This window comes from Elephas maximus, chromosome 9 (genome assembly GCF_024166365.1).
Source record: "Elephas maximus indicus isolate mEleMax1 chromosome 9, mEleMax1 primary haplotype, whole genome shotgun sequence".
Taxonomy (NCBI): Eukaryota; Metazoa; Chordata; class Mammalia; order Proboscidea; family Elephantidae; genus Elephas; species Elephas maximus.
The window spans coordinates 44308835-44330810 of record NC_064827.1 but is presented as its reverse complement, the minus strand read 5'-3'; the positions used below and the strand labels follow the sequence as shown (position 1 = coordinate 44330810).

The 21976-nt window shown below is 43.8% G+C and overlaps 2 protein-coding genes across 3 annotated transcripts in view; both read right to left on the bottom strand.

Moving 5' to 3' along the window:
• Positions 1 to 662, bottom strand: part of RUSC2 (RUN and SH3 domain containing 2) — a 71506-nt gene extending 70844 nt beyond the window's left edge. For both annotated transcript variants that reach the window (XM_049896501.1, XM_049896505.1), the window contains exon 1: positions 5 to 662. The gene's annotated coding sequence lies outside the window, so the exon portion shown is untranslated. The remainder of the gene's footprint in view (positions 1 to 4) is intronic.
• An 8093-nt stretch (positions 663 to 8755) lies between these two features.
• The window catches only part of LOC126082416 (phospholipid-transporting ATPase FetA-like), a 130068-nt gene continuing 116847 nt past the window's right edge, over positions 8756 to 21976 (bottom strand). The window contains exons 19-29 of the mRNA XM_049894946.1: positions 19741 to 19905; positions 17691 to 17802; positions 16289 to 16394; positions 15755 to 15902; positions 15007 to 15190; positions 13357 to 13580; positions 12091 to 12174; positions 10472 to 10717; positions 10162 to 10300; positions 9184 to 9314; positions 8756 to 9088 (exon numbers count right to left, since the gene is read on the bottom strand). Of these exons, the coding sequence (XP_049750903.1) occupies positions 8885 to 9088; positions 9184 to 9314; positions 10162 to 10300; positions 10472 to 10717; positions 12091 to 12174; positions 13357 to 13580; positions 15007 to 15190; positions 15755 to 15902; positions 16289 to 16394; positions 17691 to 17802; positions 19741 to 19905 (1743 nt within the window). The 3' untranslated portion in view covers positions 8756 to 8884. The remainder of the gene's footprint in view (positions 9089 to 9183; positions 9315 to 10161; positions 10301 to 10471; positions 10718 to 12090; positions 12175 to 13356; positions 13581 to 15006; positions 15191 to 15754; positions 15903 to 16288; positions 16395 to 17690; positions 17803 to 19740; positions 19906 to 21976) is intronic.

Genomic DNA, 21976 nt, shown 5'->3' with positions numbered 1-21976 from the left:
CTACCTGGTTTCTCGCCTCAGTCTCGTCCTTCCGTGCAGGCGACCGAGGAGGCGGTGTTGTCTCGCGTCCTCCAGAGGTCGCGCTGCCGCGGGGATAGGCCGGCGCTCCCCTCCTCTTCAGACTGGTTGGTAATGCCGGTCCTCCCTGCAACCGTGGCGCTGATGGTCCAGTCTGAGTTGTCCTCGGGCCGCCCCTCCGGAGCAGCGCGTTGGTTCGGCTCGTGGGGTTTGCTCACTTCCCCCGCTTCGGCAGCGTTGGTGCAGCCGGAGTCACGCGCAGTGCTTTCCCGCGAAGGAAGTGGCGAGGCTTCGGCCCGGGCCCAGCCTTCTGCAGGCCGTGCTCCGCCCCTGCGGGATGATCCTCGGTGACAGACCACGCGGCTCATTGTGTGCTGGGACCGAGAGAACCCTACTGGCCTTGAAGGCAGGTGCATTTGGGCTCCTAGCTTCGCCTAAAGCTGAGATTCTCAACCGTTGCTCCACAATAGAACAACTTGGGGAAATTAAAAAGACAAAAACAAACAAAAAAACCCTAAGGTCTGCCTCACCTGAGACCAATTGAATCAGAATCACTGGGGTGGAGGTTGGCTTTGGTATTTTTTAAAAAGTGCCCTTGTATAGCCAGGATTAGGCAGCTCTGGTAAAGCCTGGAATCCATGCGCCTCCTCTCCTCACGGTAGGGTGTGGAGAGGATACCGAAGCTGCCTGTTGTCTTTTGATTCTTCTAGCCAAAGAGGTGGTACCTCCCTCTGAAGCGCAAGGAGGGTGGGGGCAGGCGGTCAACCGGCAAACAGTTATTGGAAGCCCACTACGGAGAGTCAGCTCTAGGTTTCGTGCTTGGTGAAGGAGGCGCTCCCGTCTTGTCAGGTCACAGTCAAGGAAGCAAATGTCATACAGTGTATCTAATGCATCCTCAGGCTTCACAGAAGTGGTGTGAACTGAGTTTTGAGGGATAAGTGAAAGGTAAAGAAGACAAGGATGTGGGGGGAATCAGCACATGCAAAAGAACAGAGGGACAAAATAAAACAAAAAAAAAAAATTTTTTTATTTTTTATTTTTTTATTGTCCTGTGGGACACAATGTGGAGAGCACAGGAGAGATGGTCAGGAGTTTGGTGATGAAGCTCGTCCAATGACATACTAAGAAACTCGGCCTCATTCTGTAAGCTGTGGAGAGACACCGAAGGGCTTTAAGCCGGGAGCAGGAATGGCCAAATGGGTTCAGTCCAGTTGATTGCTACTCATAGTGACTTTATAGCACAGAGTGGAACGGCCCCATAGGGTTTCCAAAAGCAGACTGCCACATCTTTCACCCACAGAGCATCTGGTGGGTTCAAACTACCCATTGGTTAGCAGCTGAGCACTTAACCACTGCATCACCAGGCTCCTTGGTGGGAATGGCCAAAAAACCCAAAACCAAACCCACTGCTCATTGATTTCTGACTTACAGTGACCCTACAGAACAGAGTGGAGCCCTGATGGCTCAGTTGTTAAGAGCTTGGTTGCTAACCAAAAGGTCAGCAGTTGGAATCCACCAGCTGCTTCTTAGAAACTATATGGGGCAGTTCTACTCTGACCTGTAGGGTTGTTATGAGTCTGAATAGACTCCACGGCATCAGATTTTTTTTTTTTTTTTAATAGAACAGAGTAGAATTGTTCCATAGGGTTTCCAAGCTGAAAAGCTTCAGGGAAGCAGACTGCCACATCATTTTCCTGCAGAGTGGCTGGTGGGTTTGAATTATAAAATTTGTATTTGAATTTCCAAGACAGGAAATTCAAATACGAATTTTATAAATAAAATTCTGGGGGCTGACAGTGGAGAGGGCTAGGATGGCCAGCAGGGGGACCCACAAAGAGATCCATGTTTGTACAGTGTGATCCCTCAGTTAAATGGTCCAGGGTGGGGACTTAACCCAATCTAGGCCAACCAGAATCCCTTCCCTGAGAACTTGGAATTGAGAGAGAGAGAGCAATCTGTCCTCCTCATGGTTGGACTTAACCAGAAGTGAGTGGCCATCTTCTACCTGCCCCATGGCCTGAGTAGCAAAGAAAACCAGTTTGCTGAGAAAGAAGAATCAACCTGTTGCACAAATAGGCCAAGCCTAGACACAAAGAGACTACTCCCTGGGTTCCTGGGGCCTTCCAGCAGCTGGTTTCACTTTTTACTGAGGCCCAGTTTCATTCCTGCCCTGGGTTTACTCATTCATATAGTCTTCTTTTCATTCCTGCCCTGGGTTTACTCATTCATAGTCTTCTTTTTGGCTTCAGCAAGTGCGGATTACTTCCTGTTGTGTTCAAGGATAATTTTCAAAAAGATAAAATCATGAATCTCACACAAATATAAAATGAACATGTTTCAAAGATTTTATTAAACTCACTAATTAAGGAACCAGTAAAATATTAAAACTTAAAATGAGTTCCAATGAGAATTTGACTTGTAGGAATTTATATTTTCTATAGGTAATAGGTAAAATTCATTTACATTGCCATAAACAGTAATTGTGTGCACTGTTATAGGAACATTTTGCATTATTATCAGTTCTACACGTTAACTTCTAACTCTAAAGAGTTGTAAAATAACCTAGTCAAAGACACCAAAGACTCATACCTCTAATAGAATCAAATAATCCCAAGGGTTCTTAAGACAGTACTCAACATTCCACTGAAGGGAGACCCAAAATATCTTTTGCCCATTTAAAAGTCTTTCACAGTTTTTCTTGACACTTGCAAATCAAAGCATATTTAAAAATAGACATGAAACAACAGGATGCATTAGAGAAACTGCAAGTAGTTAAGGATGGGTGAACTGTAGGGGAGGAAGACGGGTGAGTTTTTGAATGTTTAGCAGTTTAGATTTTATTCTGAAGGCTATGGGCACTATTATTTAAAGCAGGTAAGTGAATCGATCAGATCTTCACTTCAGAAAGTTCACTCTAGTAGAGTGTGGATATTGAATTAGAGGAAAATAAGGAGACCAGTTAGGAGGTGCTTTGGTAATCATGGTGAGAAGCAAGAAGGGTTTGGATTAGGGCAGTGGCAGAAGGGCTAAATAAAAGGGGATGGGTTTAAGAGAGATTTAGGGGATAGAATCTACAAGATTTAGTGATTAATTAAATGTGTGCGCATCTACATGTGGACACTTGAGACTCTGTTGGCATCTCCTTCCTGGAGGGGAGATGAGAGGGTGGAGGGGGTTAGAAGTTGGCGAAGAGGACATGAAAAGAGAGAGTGGAGGGAGAGAGCAGGCTGTCTCATTGGGGGAGAGTAACTGGGAGTGTGTAGCAAGGTGTACATAGGTATTTGTGTGAGAGACTGACTTGATTTGTAAACTTTCACTTAAAGCACAATAAAAATTATTAAAAAAAATGTGTGCATCTAGAAGAGCGCACAGAAGATGGTAGATGCTCAATAAATATTTGTATGTATGGGTAAATGGAATGAAAAGGAGTGAATGAACTTTCCAGAAGGACCTGGAAAGTTCTATCCAAATTGTGCTTTGAAGCAGACAGGTCTGAAGTAGCTCAAATAGTGCTGATTTCTAGATCTAATCAAACAAAAAACAAACTTGTTGCCGTTGAGTCGATCCTGACTCATAGCGACCCTATAGAACAGAGTAGAACTGCCCCATAGGGTTTCCAAGGAGTGCTTCGTGGATTCAAACTGCTGACCTTTTGGTTATCAGCTGTAGCTCTTAACCACTCTGCCACCAGGGTTTTCAAATTGTAAATGTGTGTGTAAAACTGGAATCTTGAAAGTGGAATTTTGGGGGTGAGGTATAATTTAGTTTGTCTCGCACTGTTCGTTTAAACCCACTCCATAAGACTGTACTTCTGTGAACTTTCTTGTCATTTTTAGGTAGCAACTCGTACTCATCTCTTTAAGTTTCATTTTTATAATTAAAACATCCAACTTCATCTATGAGACCAAATGGACAACAGTTACTCTAAAGCATGGATGAGAAGTTTAGGAGACAGACTAAGTTTATGGGAATGGAACAACTAGAACAGAAAAAATGAAAATTTTGACATAATGTGAAGAATGTAACCAATGTCACTGAACATTATATATAGAAATTGTTGAATGGGAACCTGTTTTGCTGTGTATATTTTCACTAAAAATACAATATTTTTAAAATTAATTAAAGGCAAAAAACAAACAACCCCCCAAAACAACAACAAAAAACAAACCTCAGACTTTCAGGTGATTTCCCATCTGTCAGCTTGACACTATTGAAGGTGGCAATGATCAGTGGGTAAAGAGGATAGGGCTTAGTAGAGTCTGTCTTTGCTCACTTATTTCTCCTTCCCAGCTTTCTAATTCTGCTTTCTCCAGGGCTTGAGCAGGGAGCGGGTAGGGAAAAGAGATGAAAAAAGTTCTGACTTAACTAATACTGTCATGAACTAGTGTTAGTGCTTGGCAGGTATCTAAAGCTGAATCTTTCTCAAGAAGCCCTTTTGCAGGTACTTTGGAGATTTCCTCCCCATTGTTGGCAATATCTCTCCTATAGCTAGTTACTTTAATGTAGGTGAATCCAGCTCCCCTAGTTTGTCACTTACAACTCCTTTAGAAAATCTTCAGGCATTTTAAAAATCAACTTTATTGAGGTATAATTTATATACAATAAAAATTTTTTTTTAAAATGCACAGATTTTAAGTGTACAGTTTGATGAGATTTGACAAATGTATATACCCATATAACCACATCCAAAATCAAGATATAGAATATTTACCTCATTCTCCTTCACAGGTAATCCCACCCTCAGGCAACCTATCTAATTAGAAATCCCTAAGCATTTGACAGAGCCCCGGTGGCACAGTGGTTAAGAGCTTGGGCATTTGACAGCATATCTCGCGCTTCCTTCTGCTGAGGTCTCCTCAACCTTTCAGATGGCCTCCTTGTAAGATAAAGAAACTCCCATTATGCCTTTTTCTTACATGGCCCCTATCCAGTCCATGGGGAGCACCTGTGCATCCCATGCCCCGAAAAACTATAGAATTACAGGCTCATCTCACCACAGCTGCCTCTTCTTGCTCTGGCTAAAACAGATAACTAATTGTTCTACACTTTTTAGATTTTCCAGGTATGAGTCAGGCATCAATCTTCTGTGTCCCACAAACACAGTAATTATATTAATCTCTCCAAGTAGTTTCCTTAAAGCCCCTCTCTCAGCTTGAAATAACTGGGAGTTGGAATAGGACTCAAAGCCCACTAACAATTTTCTCCAAAGATCCCTTTATAGTATTTGGATTTCTGGCCCCTTTCTCAAGATGGGCAAGGGAGTTAAGACTTGCAAACTTGTTTTTCACTACCCCTTTTTTGCTAGTTTTGCATGGTCATCTTGCACCTCACTTCTGAATGTGGCAGCTATCTAAAGTTTTGGATCCTCAGCAGACACTAAGAGGCTGAGACTCATACCTCCCAGGATGCATAAAAACCACCCAGAGAGGATTGTGATTATTCAGGAGCTTTGGGGGAATATTACTGGTCAAAGTGGTATTTTACAAATGTCTCAGGTGACCACGTTTCATAAAAAAGCCTTAAAGTACAACCGGAAATTAGAGACAGAAGGGTAAGATTCATTTTGAAAGGATAGGGTAAGAAGTAAGTTTAAGAGAAATAAAAGGTAATAGATTGCATTCATTCACTCGCTCATCGAAAAACATTAACAATCGAAGTGCCAGCACTCTGCTGGGTGATAGGAATACAAAAATGAGACAAAGATCTTGCCTTCAAGGAAATGGCTCATTGCCTAGCAGAGAAGGGAGGGAAGTAAACCAGTTAGAATGGGTGTGTGAGTGATAATGCATTCAGATCCTGGAAACTGAAAACAAGAGATAATTACAAGGTACTCTATCTAGTGCAAGGGGAAACCCTGGTGGCGTAGTGGTTAAGTGCTATGGCTGCTAACCAAAGGGTCGGCAGTTTGAATCCACCAGGCGCTCCTTGGAAGCTCTATGGGGCAGTTCTACTCTGTTCTGTAGGGTTGCTATGAGTCGGAATCGACTCGATGGCACTGGGTGGGTCTACTGCAAGGAAGAGGCACCCAACTCAGAATGGGAGGTGTCATTGATAGAAGTGTATGAACAGGGGTGCAAATGAACAAACAGAACAGGTATATAAATCACACTGAGGGGATCAGGGAGGTTTCCTAGAAGAAGACAATGCCTGTGAAGGCTCCCATAAGAAGTGACACAAGCTGAGAAGAAGAGAAGATAGACATCAGCTAGGCAAAGGAAAGAGGGAAGGGAAGGGTACTCTCAGAAGAGAGAATATAAAGATCCAAGGCTTCTGAAGATAATGGAACCTTCAGGGAACTACAAATAATTTGGTATGGCAGGAATGCCGATGTATGCATCAGAGAGTGGTCAATAAAGCTGGAAAGGTGAGCAATACCAAGGTAGGGAAGCCATCACAGCCACTAAAGGATTTTAAACTGGCAAATGACATGACCTGATTTGTATTTTGGAAGGTTATTCTCTGTGGTGTGGATAATGGATTGGAAAGAAGCAGAACTGGAGGCAGGGAGACCACAGGGGAGGAGGTTGGCATAATCTAGGCAAGAAGCGCTGAGAGCAGTGGCACTGGGGATGAATAGGAAGGGAAAGATTTGAAGACACTTCTGAGACAGAGTATCGAACTTGGTAACTGAATAGATTGTTAGAGCAGTGAAAGAGAGGAGTCTAAAAGACTTCCAGGTTTCTGGCTTGAGCTATTAGGTGGTCATGCTACTACTTATGGAAATAAGTAGTATAGGCAGAGAAACAGATTTCAGTATTCTTTCATTTGTTCATTTATTTGACAGACATTTATTTAAGACCTATTATATTCTGGGAATAGACAAATCAATGATTAGTATAATGCCCTGTGACAAGTGTCATTGATAGAAGTGTATGAACAGGGGTGCAAATGAACAAACAGAACAGGTATATAAATCACACTGAGGGGATCAGGGAGGTTTCCTAGAAGAAGACAATGCCTGATATGAGTTTTTTTTTTAACTGAAGTGACATTCACATTACATCATATTAACCATTTTAAAGTATACAATTCTGTGGCATTTAATACATTCACAATGTTTTGCAACCATCATCTTATCTCGTTTCAACCTAATCTGAGTGTTTCAGGATGACCAGGAGTTAGCTAGATGAAGAAGGGAGTGGGGGGAAGCATTTTAGAATATGAGAACAGCATATTTGAGAGGACATAAAGATCAGAAATAGCATGACTGGAGTGAATGCAGATGGAGTAGGAGGAGACAAGACTAGAGAGGGCCCAGTAATAAAGTGTCTGCATTTTAACTTGATCCAATAGGCTTGGGAAGCACCTAAAGCATGCTAAGCTGGCCTGACATGATGAAACTTGCCATTCAGAAAGATTACTCTGGAAGCAGTGTCAGTGATACTTTAGAAAGAGAAGAACCCAGGAGATGAGTTGGAACATTTTATGCAGTAATCCAAGTGAGAGGCGATGAAAGTCTGAACAAGGGCAATGGTAGTAATAATGGAGGGAAGTGAAAACAAGAAAGAATGAGGATGCAGAATTTACATGAGTTAGTGACTGATTGGAAATTAGGCTAGGGGAAGAAGTACGGTAATTCTGCCTTGGGTGACTAGGATGATGGTGGTGGCATCTGCGGTGAAATTTGGGTAAAAGTGATTAGTACAGTTGGATCGGTTGAGTTTGAGTTTCTTGAGCTTCAATATGTGAAGTGTCTCAGAATCAGTTTGGTATATGAGATAGAGTTCAGAATCTTCTTTCTGTTGGTAAATAAAGTCATGAGTTTGGACGAAGTCATTTTGGGAAAATGCACAGAGATGAGCAGAGAACCTAGTAGTGAGCTTTAGGAATCAGTTTTAAGTTTTTTTTTTTTTTTTTTAAGAGGATAGAACTATATGGTTAAAAAGAGATGGTCACACTGAGGCCAAGATGAGTTTAGCAGGAGGGGGCAAAAAGTGGGATGGAGCTGAAAAAGGAGAGAAGGGCAGGGATATTGGTCTGATTTGAAAGGGTAGAATATTGGGGATCTGTGGGCCAATGATATTGCTTGGAGTATATTGTCACTGGGGCCCCAACAGATCATACGAATCTCTTCACTCCAAAATAAACAATTTATTACTCCATAAACAATTTCCCAAGTACATATAATTCTTTTATTAAAATAATTTTTTTTTGGTGAAAATAAATGTTCACAAATTATGGCTTACGTCCCCTCAAGAAAAGATTTAAAAATCCCTTGCAGTTTTCCCCTCTCAGTTCTGAGGCCCGGACAGATGTTAGTTTTTGGGTCAAAGGGGTCAAAGAGAAGGGAAGAAGGCAAAACCTTCGCTGTCCTATCCAGGCAGGAATCACCTCCATTTTTTTTTGGTCCAGAAACTCTCCTTCGGCTTCTTAAGACCAACTCTTCATAGCTGCCTTTTCCTGTTGCTACCCAGGGCTGGCGAAAAACTCACCCTGAATCCCCAGATAAACCTGAGAAGGGTGCCTGGGTAGGAGCATGGTCAGGTGGGGCTCTGGGAGGACTATGGCTGCCCTGGGTTTGGGAAATAAGGCCCAAATTAAGATTTTTTTTTTATCTTCTTTACCCTTCTCCACCTTCTCCTCTTCACCCTCTACTTCCACATTTGCTTATCTGGATTAAAACTGGGAAGGATTGGTGGAAGGGAGGCCTGAGGTTGTTTTTTCTTGATATGCTGAAACTCTGGCAGATATCTAGGGGCTCTTTCTTTACCTTTCCTTTCCTTACTTCTGAGGAATGAAGAGGCTGAGCCCCTGTAGCGAGAGTGGAGGAGGAGGTTTATGCTGCTTCCTCAGGGACTCTAATGCCTCCTTACGAAGTTGCATGAAACAAGGAGGAAGAGCAATGACTGACTCCTTTGGAGTTTCCCTAAGGGCCTTTATTTTTTAAGGAAGTGTTGCTTTTCTTGGGTAACTTGAACTTCATGGTCTTGCCAGAGGTGATGAGGGCTCCAAAGCCCTGCTTGTGGGAGAACGCATAGGCAGAACGTCGTCGACAGTGTGTGTGTCTCATTTTGGCCTGGGCTGGGGGTGGCAGTGGATGTTTCATGCATTCACGAATTCTAGATAAAGCCTACAGTCAGAGCAGGGGAACAGGGTTTTCATTCACAGGGGCAAAGGCAAAGAGGGTCATGAATTATATGTGGTTAGATACTCTGTTCCTCTTACCTTGTCCACGCTGATGGGGCAGAACAGCGGTTTGAGAAATTGGTACCCAATCACAGGCAACACACAGAGGGCCACAGTGAGGGTAACATTCAGCCACATCTGCGGCTGGTTTAGAGTGTTTCTGGCCACTCCTGAAAACAATCAGCCAGAAGAGAAAAGGCTGAAACATAGTGGGAGTGGGGTGGGGTAATGGGTGGGTGGGGGGGATGGGGCTAGGAGTAGGGGTACAAGCCAGAACTTAAATACCATTCTGGTCCAAAGAAAACAGTTATTGATTTGGAGATAATCTAGTCTCCTGGGACATAATATAAATGCACAAGAATTGCGGTTGGGTGCTTTTTGGAGCCAAAGTCACTATGGATTTAGATGCCTTTGTCTCCCCCTAAAGGCAGGGCAGGGGATTGGGGGTAGGTTATGGGGGAATTCTAGAGCACTGGCCTGGACATAAAAATGAGATGCAGGGCTTTGGAGGAGGAAAATGATTTAGCGGCCTGGCAAGAGGTAGGAGCCAGTTACATCTACATCTCTAATCCCTATGCATCTTGTCCTCAGAAGAGTGGAGATGGGAGAGAGGGAAATTAATATGGGAGACAACAGACAGTATGCCACAGTGTAAAGCACATTGTACTGGGAGTCAGGACACCTAGATTTGAGTTATTTAATTTTGAAAACTCTGTCTTCAGTCTCTAGAATGGTGCTAATAACTCTAATCCTGCCTACATCATAAAAATGCTGTAAAGATCAAATTAGGTAAGAAATCTGAAAATATCTTGTAAATACTAATAAGGTAAAATATTTCCCCTAGCTAGGTTTTTGAGTCCTTTTAATCCAGAGGCCATGTCTTATTCATATCTTTATCTACAAAGCCTAGCACATAGTAATAGCTGCTCAATAAACATTAAACAAATATACTTGGTTAAAAACTCCCATCTTACCGCTTTTACCTCCTGCACATACCCTCACTGGGTAGGGCCTTACCTAGGAATTGGAAGACGTTGGGAAACAATAGGCACAGGCCATCACTATACAGGAAGAATATGATGCAGAAGTAGAAGCCCAGGCTACCCCAGATGAAGAAGTGGTTTATAAGCGTCCAGTAGGTTGTCTCCACGGCAATCTGAAAATTATCCTCTTATGTGTAGTACTCTGTGTCCTGGGACCTAGCAGCCACCTCCCTTCTCCTCCTCCACAATGAAGGATGCTCCCTTCTTACCCTCCTTCCCTTTTTCCCCCTCTTCCAGCCAGGCTCCCCACCCAGTTCCCTTACCCCCATCTGCACTAGTCACACCTGCATTGTGACCACGCAGAGTAAGGAGGTCTGCACCATCATGGAGAAGGACTGGTAGTCAGAGATTTCTGTCCCATCGTTGCGCACTGAATTATAAATGGTCTCCATGGAAACAAAGAATAGCACAAGGGAACTGTAGATCCCATGCATTAAACACTTCACAAATTCCTTCTTGTTGAAATAGAGGTTGTGCTGGCCTGGCTCATACAGCTCTGGGCAACGTAGGCTCCATGTTTCATTCACATCCTGGAAATAGCAGAAGTAAGGAAGAAGGCTCAGGGTTTCTCCATAGAAGGTCCCGTCGGCAACAGAGGAGAGGCTTTTCCCCTCAGTGAATCCTAGATTATCTGCTGCCAGCTCCCTGGGAACCTCATGGATTACGTGAGAAGTAGAACCAGAGAACAGAGCAGAGACCACAGACTCTTCCTGAAATCCTACTCTTTAGTGAAGAACATAGGCAGTTGAGGAACACTAAGAGAGGGTAAAGATGGGGGGAGGACTTGGAGTCAATTAGGATTAGAGGGTTAAATAAGAAGGGAGCAATTAGGATTGGGGTAGCTGGAAGGGAAGGCTGGAGCTTGATTTGTGGCAGGCATCTGGGACATGAGTTTCCAGGTTTAGGTATTCCTTTAGTTGAATGTTCTGTATGTCAAAAGTCAGGGGTAAGAGTGAGCCAGTAGGGACCGGTCAGTCCCTTGTAAGTATCCACGTTCTGTGATTTTCCCTCCATTTCCGTACTGGTGAACTCAAGTGGGAGGATTCTGTGTGGGTAACACTGGATCATGTTTATCTCTGAAGTCTGAAACTTCAGATAACAAAGATTGGGGCTTGGCTTCAGAGATTATAGATCCCTAGAATTAGACCACTGAGGCTGGTTAGTACTGTTGAGTGACATAACCCTTCCCTCTTGCTGCTCTTAGGTTGGCAACTACTTCATGGAGAAATTTCTTCAGAGTCACTACCCTGATGGAGACCAGGAACCCTGTTCCCATGATTTTTCTTTTAGCTACTTTATTCCTCTTTGGAGGCTCCTTTTCTACTCCATGTGCTCAGGATGGGAGGTAGGGGTAGAAGAGGAGTGAGAGGTGGGGCATCGGGACCCTCAATGCCCAGGGGAATTTCTAGTGGGGACAGATGGTATCACCTAGGCTGGCTCCCTGTGACTCACAGTATCATAGCCACACTCCCATGCTTGGCCTTCAAGATCTCACCTAGGCCTCCCTGCATAGGTTTATTACATCCTCATTATTTTTACATTGGTCTCTCCTTCCTTGAAGGCCCTTGCTTTACTCAGTCTAGCCTCAATAACTCTGTGTCTTTTCAATATTTTGTACACAATTTACCATATAGCACAATTTCCATATGCCTCTCTACAAGGATAAAACTGACATGGGAAAACTTGGGAAATGGGATTTTAAAAACTGATGATTCTTCTCTGTGGAGAAAGATTCTTTATAATACCCATCTAGGGTAATGAGCTCTCTTCCCTGCTCTAGAAATTATTCCATTTACACTTGACTTTGTAGACATCAGCTCTTGCTGAACTTCTCACTTTTGGGAATACTCCTCAAGGGACTAGGGGCTTCAGCAGTGACTGAGAGGCTTTCGCCTGGTCTTACCTGATCAAACAGACTCAGGCCCAGAACAGGGAGGGAGGTGTAGACCAGGTTGTAGAAGGTAATGAACCAGTCATCATACACTGTCTGGAAGGACAACAAGGAGATTTCTTAGGTTCCTCTCTTCTCCTAAACTCTAGCTCCACCTCCCAGGCCCAAAGACAGCCCCATCCTCCCACCACTGCTACCACACTAACCTAGAGCAGCATTTTGATTTCAGAAACTTGACTCAGAAGGTTGACTCCCAGGCTGGGGCAAGGCCACATCAAGCTTTCAAGGTTGATCTGAACCAACCCTACCATGACCTGCCTTGACCCTTTCTGTACAGAAAGGACCCAGAGTGCCTGCTAGGGAATGCTGGCTGTACTCCTACACTTCCAGGCATGTAAGCCTTTGGACTCTTCTTTGTGGCATGCAGTAGTTTCTGTAGTACTGGCTACCTCCTGATGTTGGCAAGGAGAATAGACCAAATGACCCTTCCCCAATTGGGTGTTCCATCCTGGAGCCTTGAGAGGACCCCTTTCCTTAATAGCCATAAGAGTTAAGTAGGCAGACAGACCAGACACACACACACAGCCAACAAACCCGACTGGTTTGTTTTCCCTGGAGCCATGGCAACAAGGGTAGTAGGGATCTCCCAAGGTAATCGTCCCTGCCTTTGCTTCTCTTGGGAATCCTTAAGAGACTCCTGAAATTCTTCTTATAGGAAAAAGGATTCCTCTTAGAACATCAAAATCCAGGTGTACCCTTCCCCCACTATGGTGGGAGAGATTTCATATTCAAATGTGGAATTAATTCCTCAGAGCAAGAATTGTGTATGGGGGCAGTGGGGGTGGGGAAGACATAGTAAAAGGAAGCTGTGTTTCCAAGTATGATTACAGATGAACATCATAACTGGCCTGGCTGGCATGGCCCAGAGGCTCCTTGAGGCTTAACCTGTCCCATAAAGATTACTTGGGATGCTATGAAAACTCGCACATCCAAGAATTTTCCCACATAAGTTTGGAAGCTCTAGGTCTCAATGTCAGGGGAGAAGGTAAAAATAGCTAATGGGAGAGTTCTAAAATAAGGGTCGTGGTCAAGTCAGAGCCAGGCCAGAAAAGTTAGGGTGGGAGATGGGATCAGCCTGGAGCCAGGAACTTGATGGATGGATGGCAGCACATCATACACTGGTCTGTAGAGAAGAAAAAGGGTCTGAGCTGGCTGAAGTGGTGGGTGACTAGAGAAGACCCAGTTGAACAGAGTGGGGATTGTCACCTGTCCTCCTACCTGTGCAGAGAACCCGCTGAAGAAGGCATACCAGAAGTGCACCAGGGTGAAGGCAAAGTTTTTGTAAAAGAAGTAGCTGAGAAACTTGCACATGCGATTATAGGACCAGCGGCCATGGACCAAGAGCAGACGCTGGAGATAGTGGAACTGGGAAAAGGTGAAGTCACTGCTGAGCATGGCCTGCATTCCCTCCTGGCCACTGATGCCGACCCCAACATGGGCAGCTGCAATGAAATCCCAGAAGCTTCTCAGCCACAGAGCTCATTTATTAGGCTCCCAGCCTGGAGAGAAGGCTGAGCTCATGTTATACAAACCCCTTATTTATAGTTGGAAAATACTGTTAGGCCCACCTCAAAAAAATTTTTTTTTTTGATGGGGTATTTTCTCCTTAGTGGATTGTCCCTTCCCTGCAAGTCAGAAAATAACTCCTTCATTTGCATTTTGGTTTGGATACTGCCACTCAAGAATGCCTGGCTGGGCCAGGACTAGAAGGCTGTCCTGGATTGTCTTTGCCCTTACTCCAGCCTTCTAGGTGCTTTCCTACTGTCCAGATGCTAACATTTTATTGTTATCCCTGGAAACCACTTAAATCAATTAAAGATGCAGGATGGATGTAAGTCTAACAAAATATTTAATTACCTGAGTTTATCTAAGGGGCTGACATCCAAATGTTGGGAGGAGTATGTGATATACATACTTTGTTAGTGAGAAACAAGTTCTTCAGGAGGTCTATGGTGACTTTTTTCTGGGTAAAGCAAGGGTCACACTTGATGGGAGGTAAGACTGAAGTTTCTAAAGGCTTTAATTAGTTTTATTGTAGTGAAGATTCATTGATCTTCTAGTATATACTTATTATACTGCTTAATGGGATAACTGAAGCCTCTAAGGGCCTAAAAAACCGAGAAATTCTATGAACTGGAGCAGAGAGCAAGACCACTTCTCAATATTGAGGCTGAGGCTAGAATATTGGCCAGTGTTTCCTGTGTGGGGAGAGAGGTTGGAGTAGAGGACAGCTAGATTTTGTTCATATTTCACAGAATCACTAGTTACTGGAGGCTACCACATTCAGCTGAAATGAAAACTGGTAAATTTCAGCCATTTGCCTCTATTGGTTCGAAGCTATCGGTAAGTCCCCTGCTCTCCTCCAGCCAGCAGAGTCCCGGCAAGTTCTTGGAACACTGCCTCAGGGAGGAAAAGATCCCTGCATTGGGCCTTACAGATAACTCCCTGGCTGGGCAGTTCTGTCTTCTGCCTACATTGCTCAGGCCTATAGCCTTCAAAAAGGAAACAGATTAATACTCCCAGGGATCCTTTCTGTGGGATTTGGTACCATCTCAGAAAGATGGTGCCGGTTGTTCTGTGAATGTTTGCATGTGTTCTTGTGGGAGCCAGCTCTATGTGTGTACAAGTATAAATGCATGAACCTGAATATGTGTGCAAGCCTGTGGATATGGGATGATGTATGCATGTGCAAATAAATGTGAGTGCAGGTATGGGGAGCATGAATGTAGCTGCAAAACAGTATAAATGTATAACACATTCGATATGCAGGAGTGTGAGCCAGAAGCACAGTGCCACCTCAAGCAGTTTTGCCCATGAAAGAAGGGGTCAGCTTATGGCTGGGGGCTCCTCTCCCATTCCCTCACATGCCTTTGATCATGCCAACGTCATTGGCCCCATCCCCGATGGCCAGTGTCACCACTTTCTTGTACTTCTTCACCAGGTCTACCACTTGGGCCTTCTGAAGAGGTGTCATCCGGCAGCAGATCACCCCCTTGCACATGCACGCTGTTCGTAGCAGTTCCAATTCCAGGTTCCCTTCTAGAGCACAGGCCTGCAGCACCAGAACACACCCACTCTTCAGGTTGCCCAAGAAGACCCTTGGGGCAGGACATCCCCAGGACCTTCCCCTCCCCTCTGTACTCTTCTGTCCTTTATAGGACAGGCACAGTTGTGCGCAAGGCTTTCTACCCCCAAGTGAGGACAACCCCCCAAATTGGGTCTGGGTATCCTAACATGTGACTTAGCCTCTGGTGGGAAACTGTTCAGGGCCCCTCACTAGGTCAAATCAGTTGACTGCCTATGAGGGCAAGTGACTTCTTAGAGGACTTGCTTCTGCTTGTTTCCTCCCTTCCCATAAGCGACAGTCTACCATAATTAGTGAGTAATTTGGATAAGAAAGAAAAATGCCCTTGGCTTCTCTTTTCTCATTTACTCCTGTCTATAGAAGCTTGGGGATAGGTGTCTGTTACAAAAGGGCACCTGAAGGGAGGGGGAATAGGGTGACTCATGGGATATGGGGAAGAGGTCTAGTAATTTCCCTAAAGTAGGTTAGGTTGGACCTAGGAAGAAAGTTCCTTGCAAGAAGAGAACAGAATTGCAGCTCTGTGTTGCCCACCAAACTGCAGCCATTGATGACCAAGCCATAGCTGCCGCTGGGCTCCTCCTCAGGTATTCTGAAGGGCTTTTTGGGCTTCAGAGTGAGAGAAATGTTTACTGGATCTGTTTCCAGTAGAGACTCGGGTTTCATCCGGTTCCTTGCTGCCCTGAAAACCAAGAGTAGTTGATCAGAGTCTGATCTGAAACTCCCTAACTTAGGAAAGAAAATGTGTCCCAAACTGACAGTGGACAAGGTGGGTATAGGGCCTCTGTAAAGCAGCAGCCAGGAGCTCGGACTTGACTGCCTCCTGAGACCTGCCACTTCCTTGGGTCCCTGACCATCCACACATTGTACTACTCCACCCCCCCACACTCCAACTTCTTTAGCCCTAATGTTTCTTAACAAAGTTCTCTCAAATATTTTAGGTTTCTTGTTTTCTTCTCCTCCATTTCTTCTTTGCTCCTTCTGGTACTGTGGGGGCCACACTGGGTGAAGAGATGGTTGAGAAGTCTTGGGTCCAGTGACTGGCTATGGCAGCGCTCTCATCTGTACCTGAGTTCCTTCTGAACAGTCTCATCATCCCTGCCCTCCACGATGAACACCCCATCCATTTCTTCATTGAATATGTTACAGGAGTACGCAATGTTCACAGCAGTCTCTGCAGGGAAAGTGGAACACAGGTCTTACTTTGGCTGCAGCTATGTACTGGAGCAGGGTCTTCACAGTATACAGGTATACAGAAAAAATCTCCAAATTTTCCCACTTCTTATCAGTAATAGACTGGTATCATAGACTCTAACAGTGGGCTGCAGAGGCTATTTGTCTAGATTTTCCATGGATGCAGCCAAAGTGTAGTTTTTACTAGTCAGTGGAGACAACAGTCACATATCTGCAGATGACTGTCTACTGGGTATAGACTCTCAAGTTATTTATCAATAGCTAGGATTGTTCTGGCTAAGCCTTCCCAACAAAGCCTTCACCTGTTTCTTAAGGCAATTCCAGCCTGTATTCACTTCTCTAGGCACATAGGATGTATTCCCTTAATAGCACTGTGCCCATTTCTATGCTAGATTTTATGGGGGACTGATCTGAAAGTTTAGGTTGTAGCGCTTCCTTTATATCAAGAAATCTAGAGTTTGAAGTAAATTCACACTAAGAAAAAAAAATTAAGTCCTGAACCCTGGATGCAAATAGTATCAGAATTCAGAGGGAAGATTGCAATTGTCATAGAAACCTCTTGGAGGAAGGCTTTGAAGGATGAGTAAGCCTTGTTTAGGGCAAAGAAGAAAGCATTTCAAATGGGGAAGCAACATGAACAGAGGCCCTAGAGTAGGACATACTGAAGATAATGGTCACATTAAAACGGAGATAAGAATGTATAGACAGCAACAGATTATTAGGGTTTTGAAGGCCAGACAGAAGAGTCTGACCTTTACAACGTGTAGTCACTATAGATCCCTAAGCAGGAGATTAACATCATGAAAGTAGTATATTTTAGGAAAATTAAACTAATTTGGTTGTGTGGGCTGTGCTGAAATCAATAAGGGCAAGAGACACACAGACCAGTTGAGAAGTTTTTGCAGAAGTACAGGGAAGAGGAGATGAAGGCTGAACTAAGGTGGCAAGCATAGTCAAGAGGATTTACAGAATAATTGGCAGGATGTGGTGAGAGAAGCAATCTTTGGGACAAGAGAAAGGGTGTAGTCAGAGGCAACTCTAAAGTGTTTAGCTTGTGAGTTCTTAGATGACAGGGACCATGTCTGATTGATTCATGTCTACGTCCCCAGTGCCTAACACAGCATCTGGCATAAAGTTTATGCTCAGCAAAGTGTATACAAGACTGAGAATGAAGGTGTCCTTTAAGGACTTGTTGTCCTGAGTTATAAAATATTTGTCAAGAAATGGCGGAGGTGCGCAGCGAAGAGGATTGGTTAGGCTAGGAGCTCCTCTTTACCTTGCTTATCTCCAGTTAAAACCCACACTTTAATTCTAGCTTTGTTCAGGGCGATGATTGTTTCAGGTACTCCATCCTGCAGCTTGTCTTCTATGGCTGTGGCCCCTAACAGCTTCGAACAAAGATAGCAGGTGAGTGAGGAAAAGGGAGGGAGTCAAAGCATTTAGTGCTACCCAGCAAAAGAACTGGCATCAGCATCCCCTTTAATAAGCTGACTCTATCCTGATATAAGGACCCCAATGATAAAAAACTCAGCACAATCTACCTCTCAACACATGCAGATTTTCAACCATACACTGAAATCAAATTTAGAAACACAGAATATTAGGATCAGAAAGGGGAAAGGGGCTTGTTCAAGTTATGCACAAAGCTATGTGTCACTTCTAAACTTTAAGTCTCTGTTTCTCAACGCACCTTCACTTCAGCACTCCCTTGCTTCATAGCACGCTTCCTGGCTTTGGTCTCCAAAAGTAGTGAGCCCCAGACAAGGGGTCCCTTTGTCCCATTCTAGTTCCTTCAACCCCACAAGGGCTTGGGTGTACTTGATTCGTTTATACTCACTGGGGCCCTCTAAGGTTTTCAAGGCCTTTTCCTACAGTAAATTAAAAGCATCTTGGTCCAATATCATACCTCTCTATAGCATCCCAATGGTGCCAACCACAGGGATGGGCATCACAACCGAAAGACTGAGGAACTGACAGACAAACCACATCTCTGCTAGGCCTCTAGAAGGACAGTCTAGAAATACACCACAAACTATGGGAGGAGATTTGTGACCTTTGGGATCTCCAAATTTTCCCACTTGGTATCAGCAATTTATCTTTTTATAGTAGAGCCAGCTTGGATCAGTCTGGTAAAAGACATGGATCATCCTTCTCTTTCTCTCATACTTTATAATCCAATCCATCAGCCAATTATGTTGGGTCTACATTTTTAAAATATACAGACTAACCATTCTTCACCACCTTCACTACAGACCCAGACTGGCTCTGGACCAAGCCATCATCATCTCTCACCTGTACTATTGCAATAACCTTCTAATTGGTTTCCCTGGGTGTTCCACTGCAGCCAGTATAATCTCAACACAGCAACCCGAGTGATTATTTTTAAAAGCCATCACATCACTTCTCTGGTTAAATGCTTCAATGGTTTCCTATCTCAACATAAATCTTTAGAGTGGCCTATGAGGACCCCTTACTACTTCTCTGTCTCATCTCCTATTATTCACTCTTCCTCACTGTTCCAGCCACACTGGCTGCCTTGCTGTTCAACTAACAGGTTAGGCATGTGCCTGTCTCAGGGCATTTGCACTTACCATTCCTTTTGTCTGGAAAGCTAATGCCCCAGAGATCTGCCTGGCTTTCTACCTCCTTGAGATCTCTTCTCATGTGTCTCCCTCATAGTAAAGACTAACCACCCCATTTAAAAGAGCAGCTATGCCTCTGACCTCTCCAAAATGTGCGCGTGCACGTGCACACACACACGCACACACTCACACACCCCAGCTTTATTTATCTTTCTCCATAGCACTCTCACCATCTGATATACTACAGGCCCCCCACTGCCTTCCGTGAGGGCAGGGATTTTTGTCTGTTTTGTCCACTGCTACTTGCCCAGGGCTTAGAACAGTGCCTGGCACATGGGAGGCACTTAATATGTTGAATGAATGTGTGAATGTTTTTTTGTCTTGAGTACTCGATCAATTATCTCTGAATTATCTAATCTGTGCATGATTCACATCCTGATTTCTGCTAGATTACTGAGTTTCTGGCGAGCAGTTTTGAGAAAAGAAACACTGCCCGAAAGATAAAAATTACATCCAGTGCATTTTTCATTATTTATTAATTTTGAAGGTCCAGGATATCCTGAATCAGCTTGGATTCTAGCATCCAGCCTCTAGCCCAAAGTTTGGTGCTTTCCTGCCTTCCCTGCCTCTCAGAGAAAGCCTGCATCTACCTTCTGCTAAGCCACTCTCAAGAGCCCTTCCTGAGTCTGCTGGCTGACACCCCTGTCCCTAACCTCTGTCTGTTCTTGGCTTCCTCACACTAACCATCAAGTCCTTTTCTATTTCTTCATATACATTTGATAATTTATCTTCCCTATTCTCCAAAGACAGGCAGGCTGCAGAATGCTTCTTGCTCCAGTCCCGGAAGAATGCATCGTCCAGCTCTCGGTAGGCCACCATGAGTGTGCGAAGGCCTTCCCTGGCAAACTCCTGGAAGACATGTATGTGCTTTTAGTAGGCCTGGGCTGAGTTAAGGCTGAGTTAAGGGAATGGCAGCCCCATCTATCATGGGGCTAGTTCCTAGCCTAAGCAAAAAGCAACTGTTGAGCTTTCTCAGCAAAATGTCCCAAGGATGGGACCAGCATAGCTGGGGAGAGAGTTGGAGAGCTTGACTCTTGTAGGTTTGTCATCAGTGGTCAACAGATTGGCCCTACCCTAGGTGTCTGTTAAGGCTGGTAGCAGGAAGCAGGAAGCAAGGTCAAAATATCTGAAACAGTTTTATGATCCTTTTTGAAGCCAGTCTGTGGAAATGCTAAGAAGATACCCTAATTCATGTGTTCTGAATGGTTAAAAGATAAGAGAAGTTTTCAGATTAGCTCATAGAATACTGCAGCCTCTGGGAACCTGCACGAGACTAACAGCTGTTCCATGTCAGACTCTTCTCTGACTTCTGCTTTTTTTTAAAAAATTGAGATATAATTCACATACCATAAAATTCACCCTTTTTTAGAATTCAGTGTTTTTTTTTTTTTTAGTATATTCACAAAATTGTGCAACTATCACTACTATCTAATTATAGAACATTTTCATTACTCCAAAAAGAAATCCTGTACCCATTAGCAGTCATTCCCTATTCCTTCTTCCCCAGGTCCTGGCAACCACTAATCTAGTTTCTGTATCTAGAGATTTGCCTACCCTGGATATTTGATATAAATGGAACCATACAATATGTGGCCTTTTGTGACTGGCTTCTTTCACTTTGCATAACATTTTCAAAGTTCATCCATATTGCAGCATGTATCAGTACTTCAATTCTTTTTTTTTTTCCAAATAATATTTCATTATATGGCTATGCAATATTTTGTTTATCTATTCATTTGCTGATAGACATTTTGATGGTTTTCACTTTTTTTAAATTAATTTTTATTGTGCTTCAAGTGAAAGTTTACAAATCAGGTCAGTTTCTCATACAAAAATTTACATACGCCTTGCTATACACTCCTAATTGCTCTCCCTCTAATGAGATAGCACAGTTCCCTCCATTCTCTCTCCTCATGCCCATTTGGGTAGCTTCTGGCCCCCTCTGCCCTCCAGACAGGAGATGCCAACATAGTCTCATGTGTCTACTTGATCCAAGAAGCTCACTTTTCACCAGTATCATTTTCCATCCCATAGTCCAGTCTAATCCCTGTATGAGGAGCTGGCTTTGGGAATGGTTCCTGTCTTGGGCTAACAGAAGGTCTGGGGATCATGGCCTACGGGGTCCTTCTAGTCCCAGTCTGACCATTAAGTCTGGTCTTTTTATGAGAAATTGGGGTCTGCATCCCACTGCTCTCCTGCTCCCTCAGAGGTTCTCTGTTGTGTTCCTTGTCTGTTTCCGCTTTTTGACTATTGTGAGTAATGCTGCTATAAACATTCAGTGGGCATAGGTTATCAATTCTCTGAGGTACATACCTAAAAGTGGAGCTTCTGGGTCACATGGTAACCCTAAGGAGCCCTGGTCGCCCAGTGGTTAAAGCGATTGACTGCTAACCAAAGGGTTGGCGGTCTGCTTCCGTACAGATTTACAGCCCTGGAAACCGTATGAGGTTGCTATGAGTTGGAATCAACTCAACAGCAGTAGGTTTTGGTTTGAGGTATGGTAAATCTATGTTTAACATTTTGAACATCTTAAAAAAAGAATTGAAGTACTGATACATGCTGCAATATGGATGAACTTTGAAAATGTTATGCAAAGTGAAAGAAGCCAGTCACAAAAGGCCACATATTGTATGATTCCATTTATATCAAATATCCAGTACAGTTTTTCCAAAGTGGCTGCACCATTTTATATTTCCTCCAGTAATATATGAGGGTTCCAATCTCTCTTCATCCTGTCAACACTTATTATTGTGTGACATCTTTTTGATTGCAATCATCCCAGTGAGTGTAAAGTGTTATTTCATGGTGGTTTTGATTTGCATTTCCCTAATGACTAATGATGGTGAGCATCTTTTCATGCACCTGCTGGCCACTTGCACTCCAACTTCTGACTATGTGTTAATGTAGAGTCAAGCCAAAA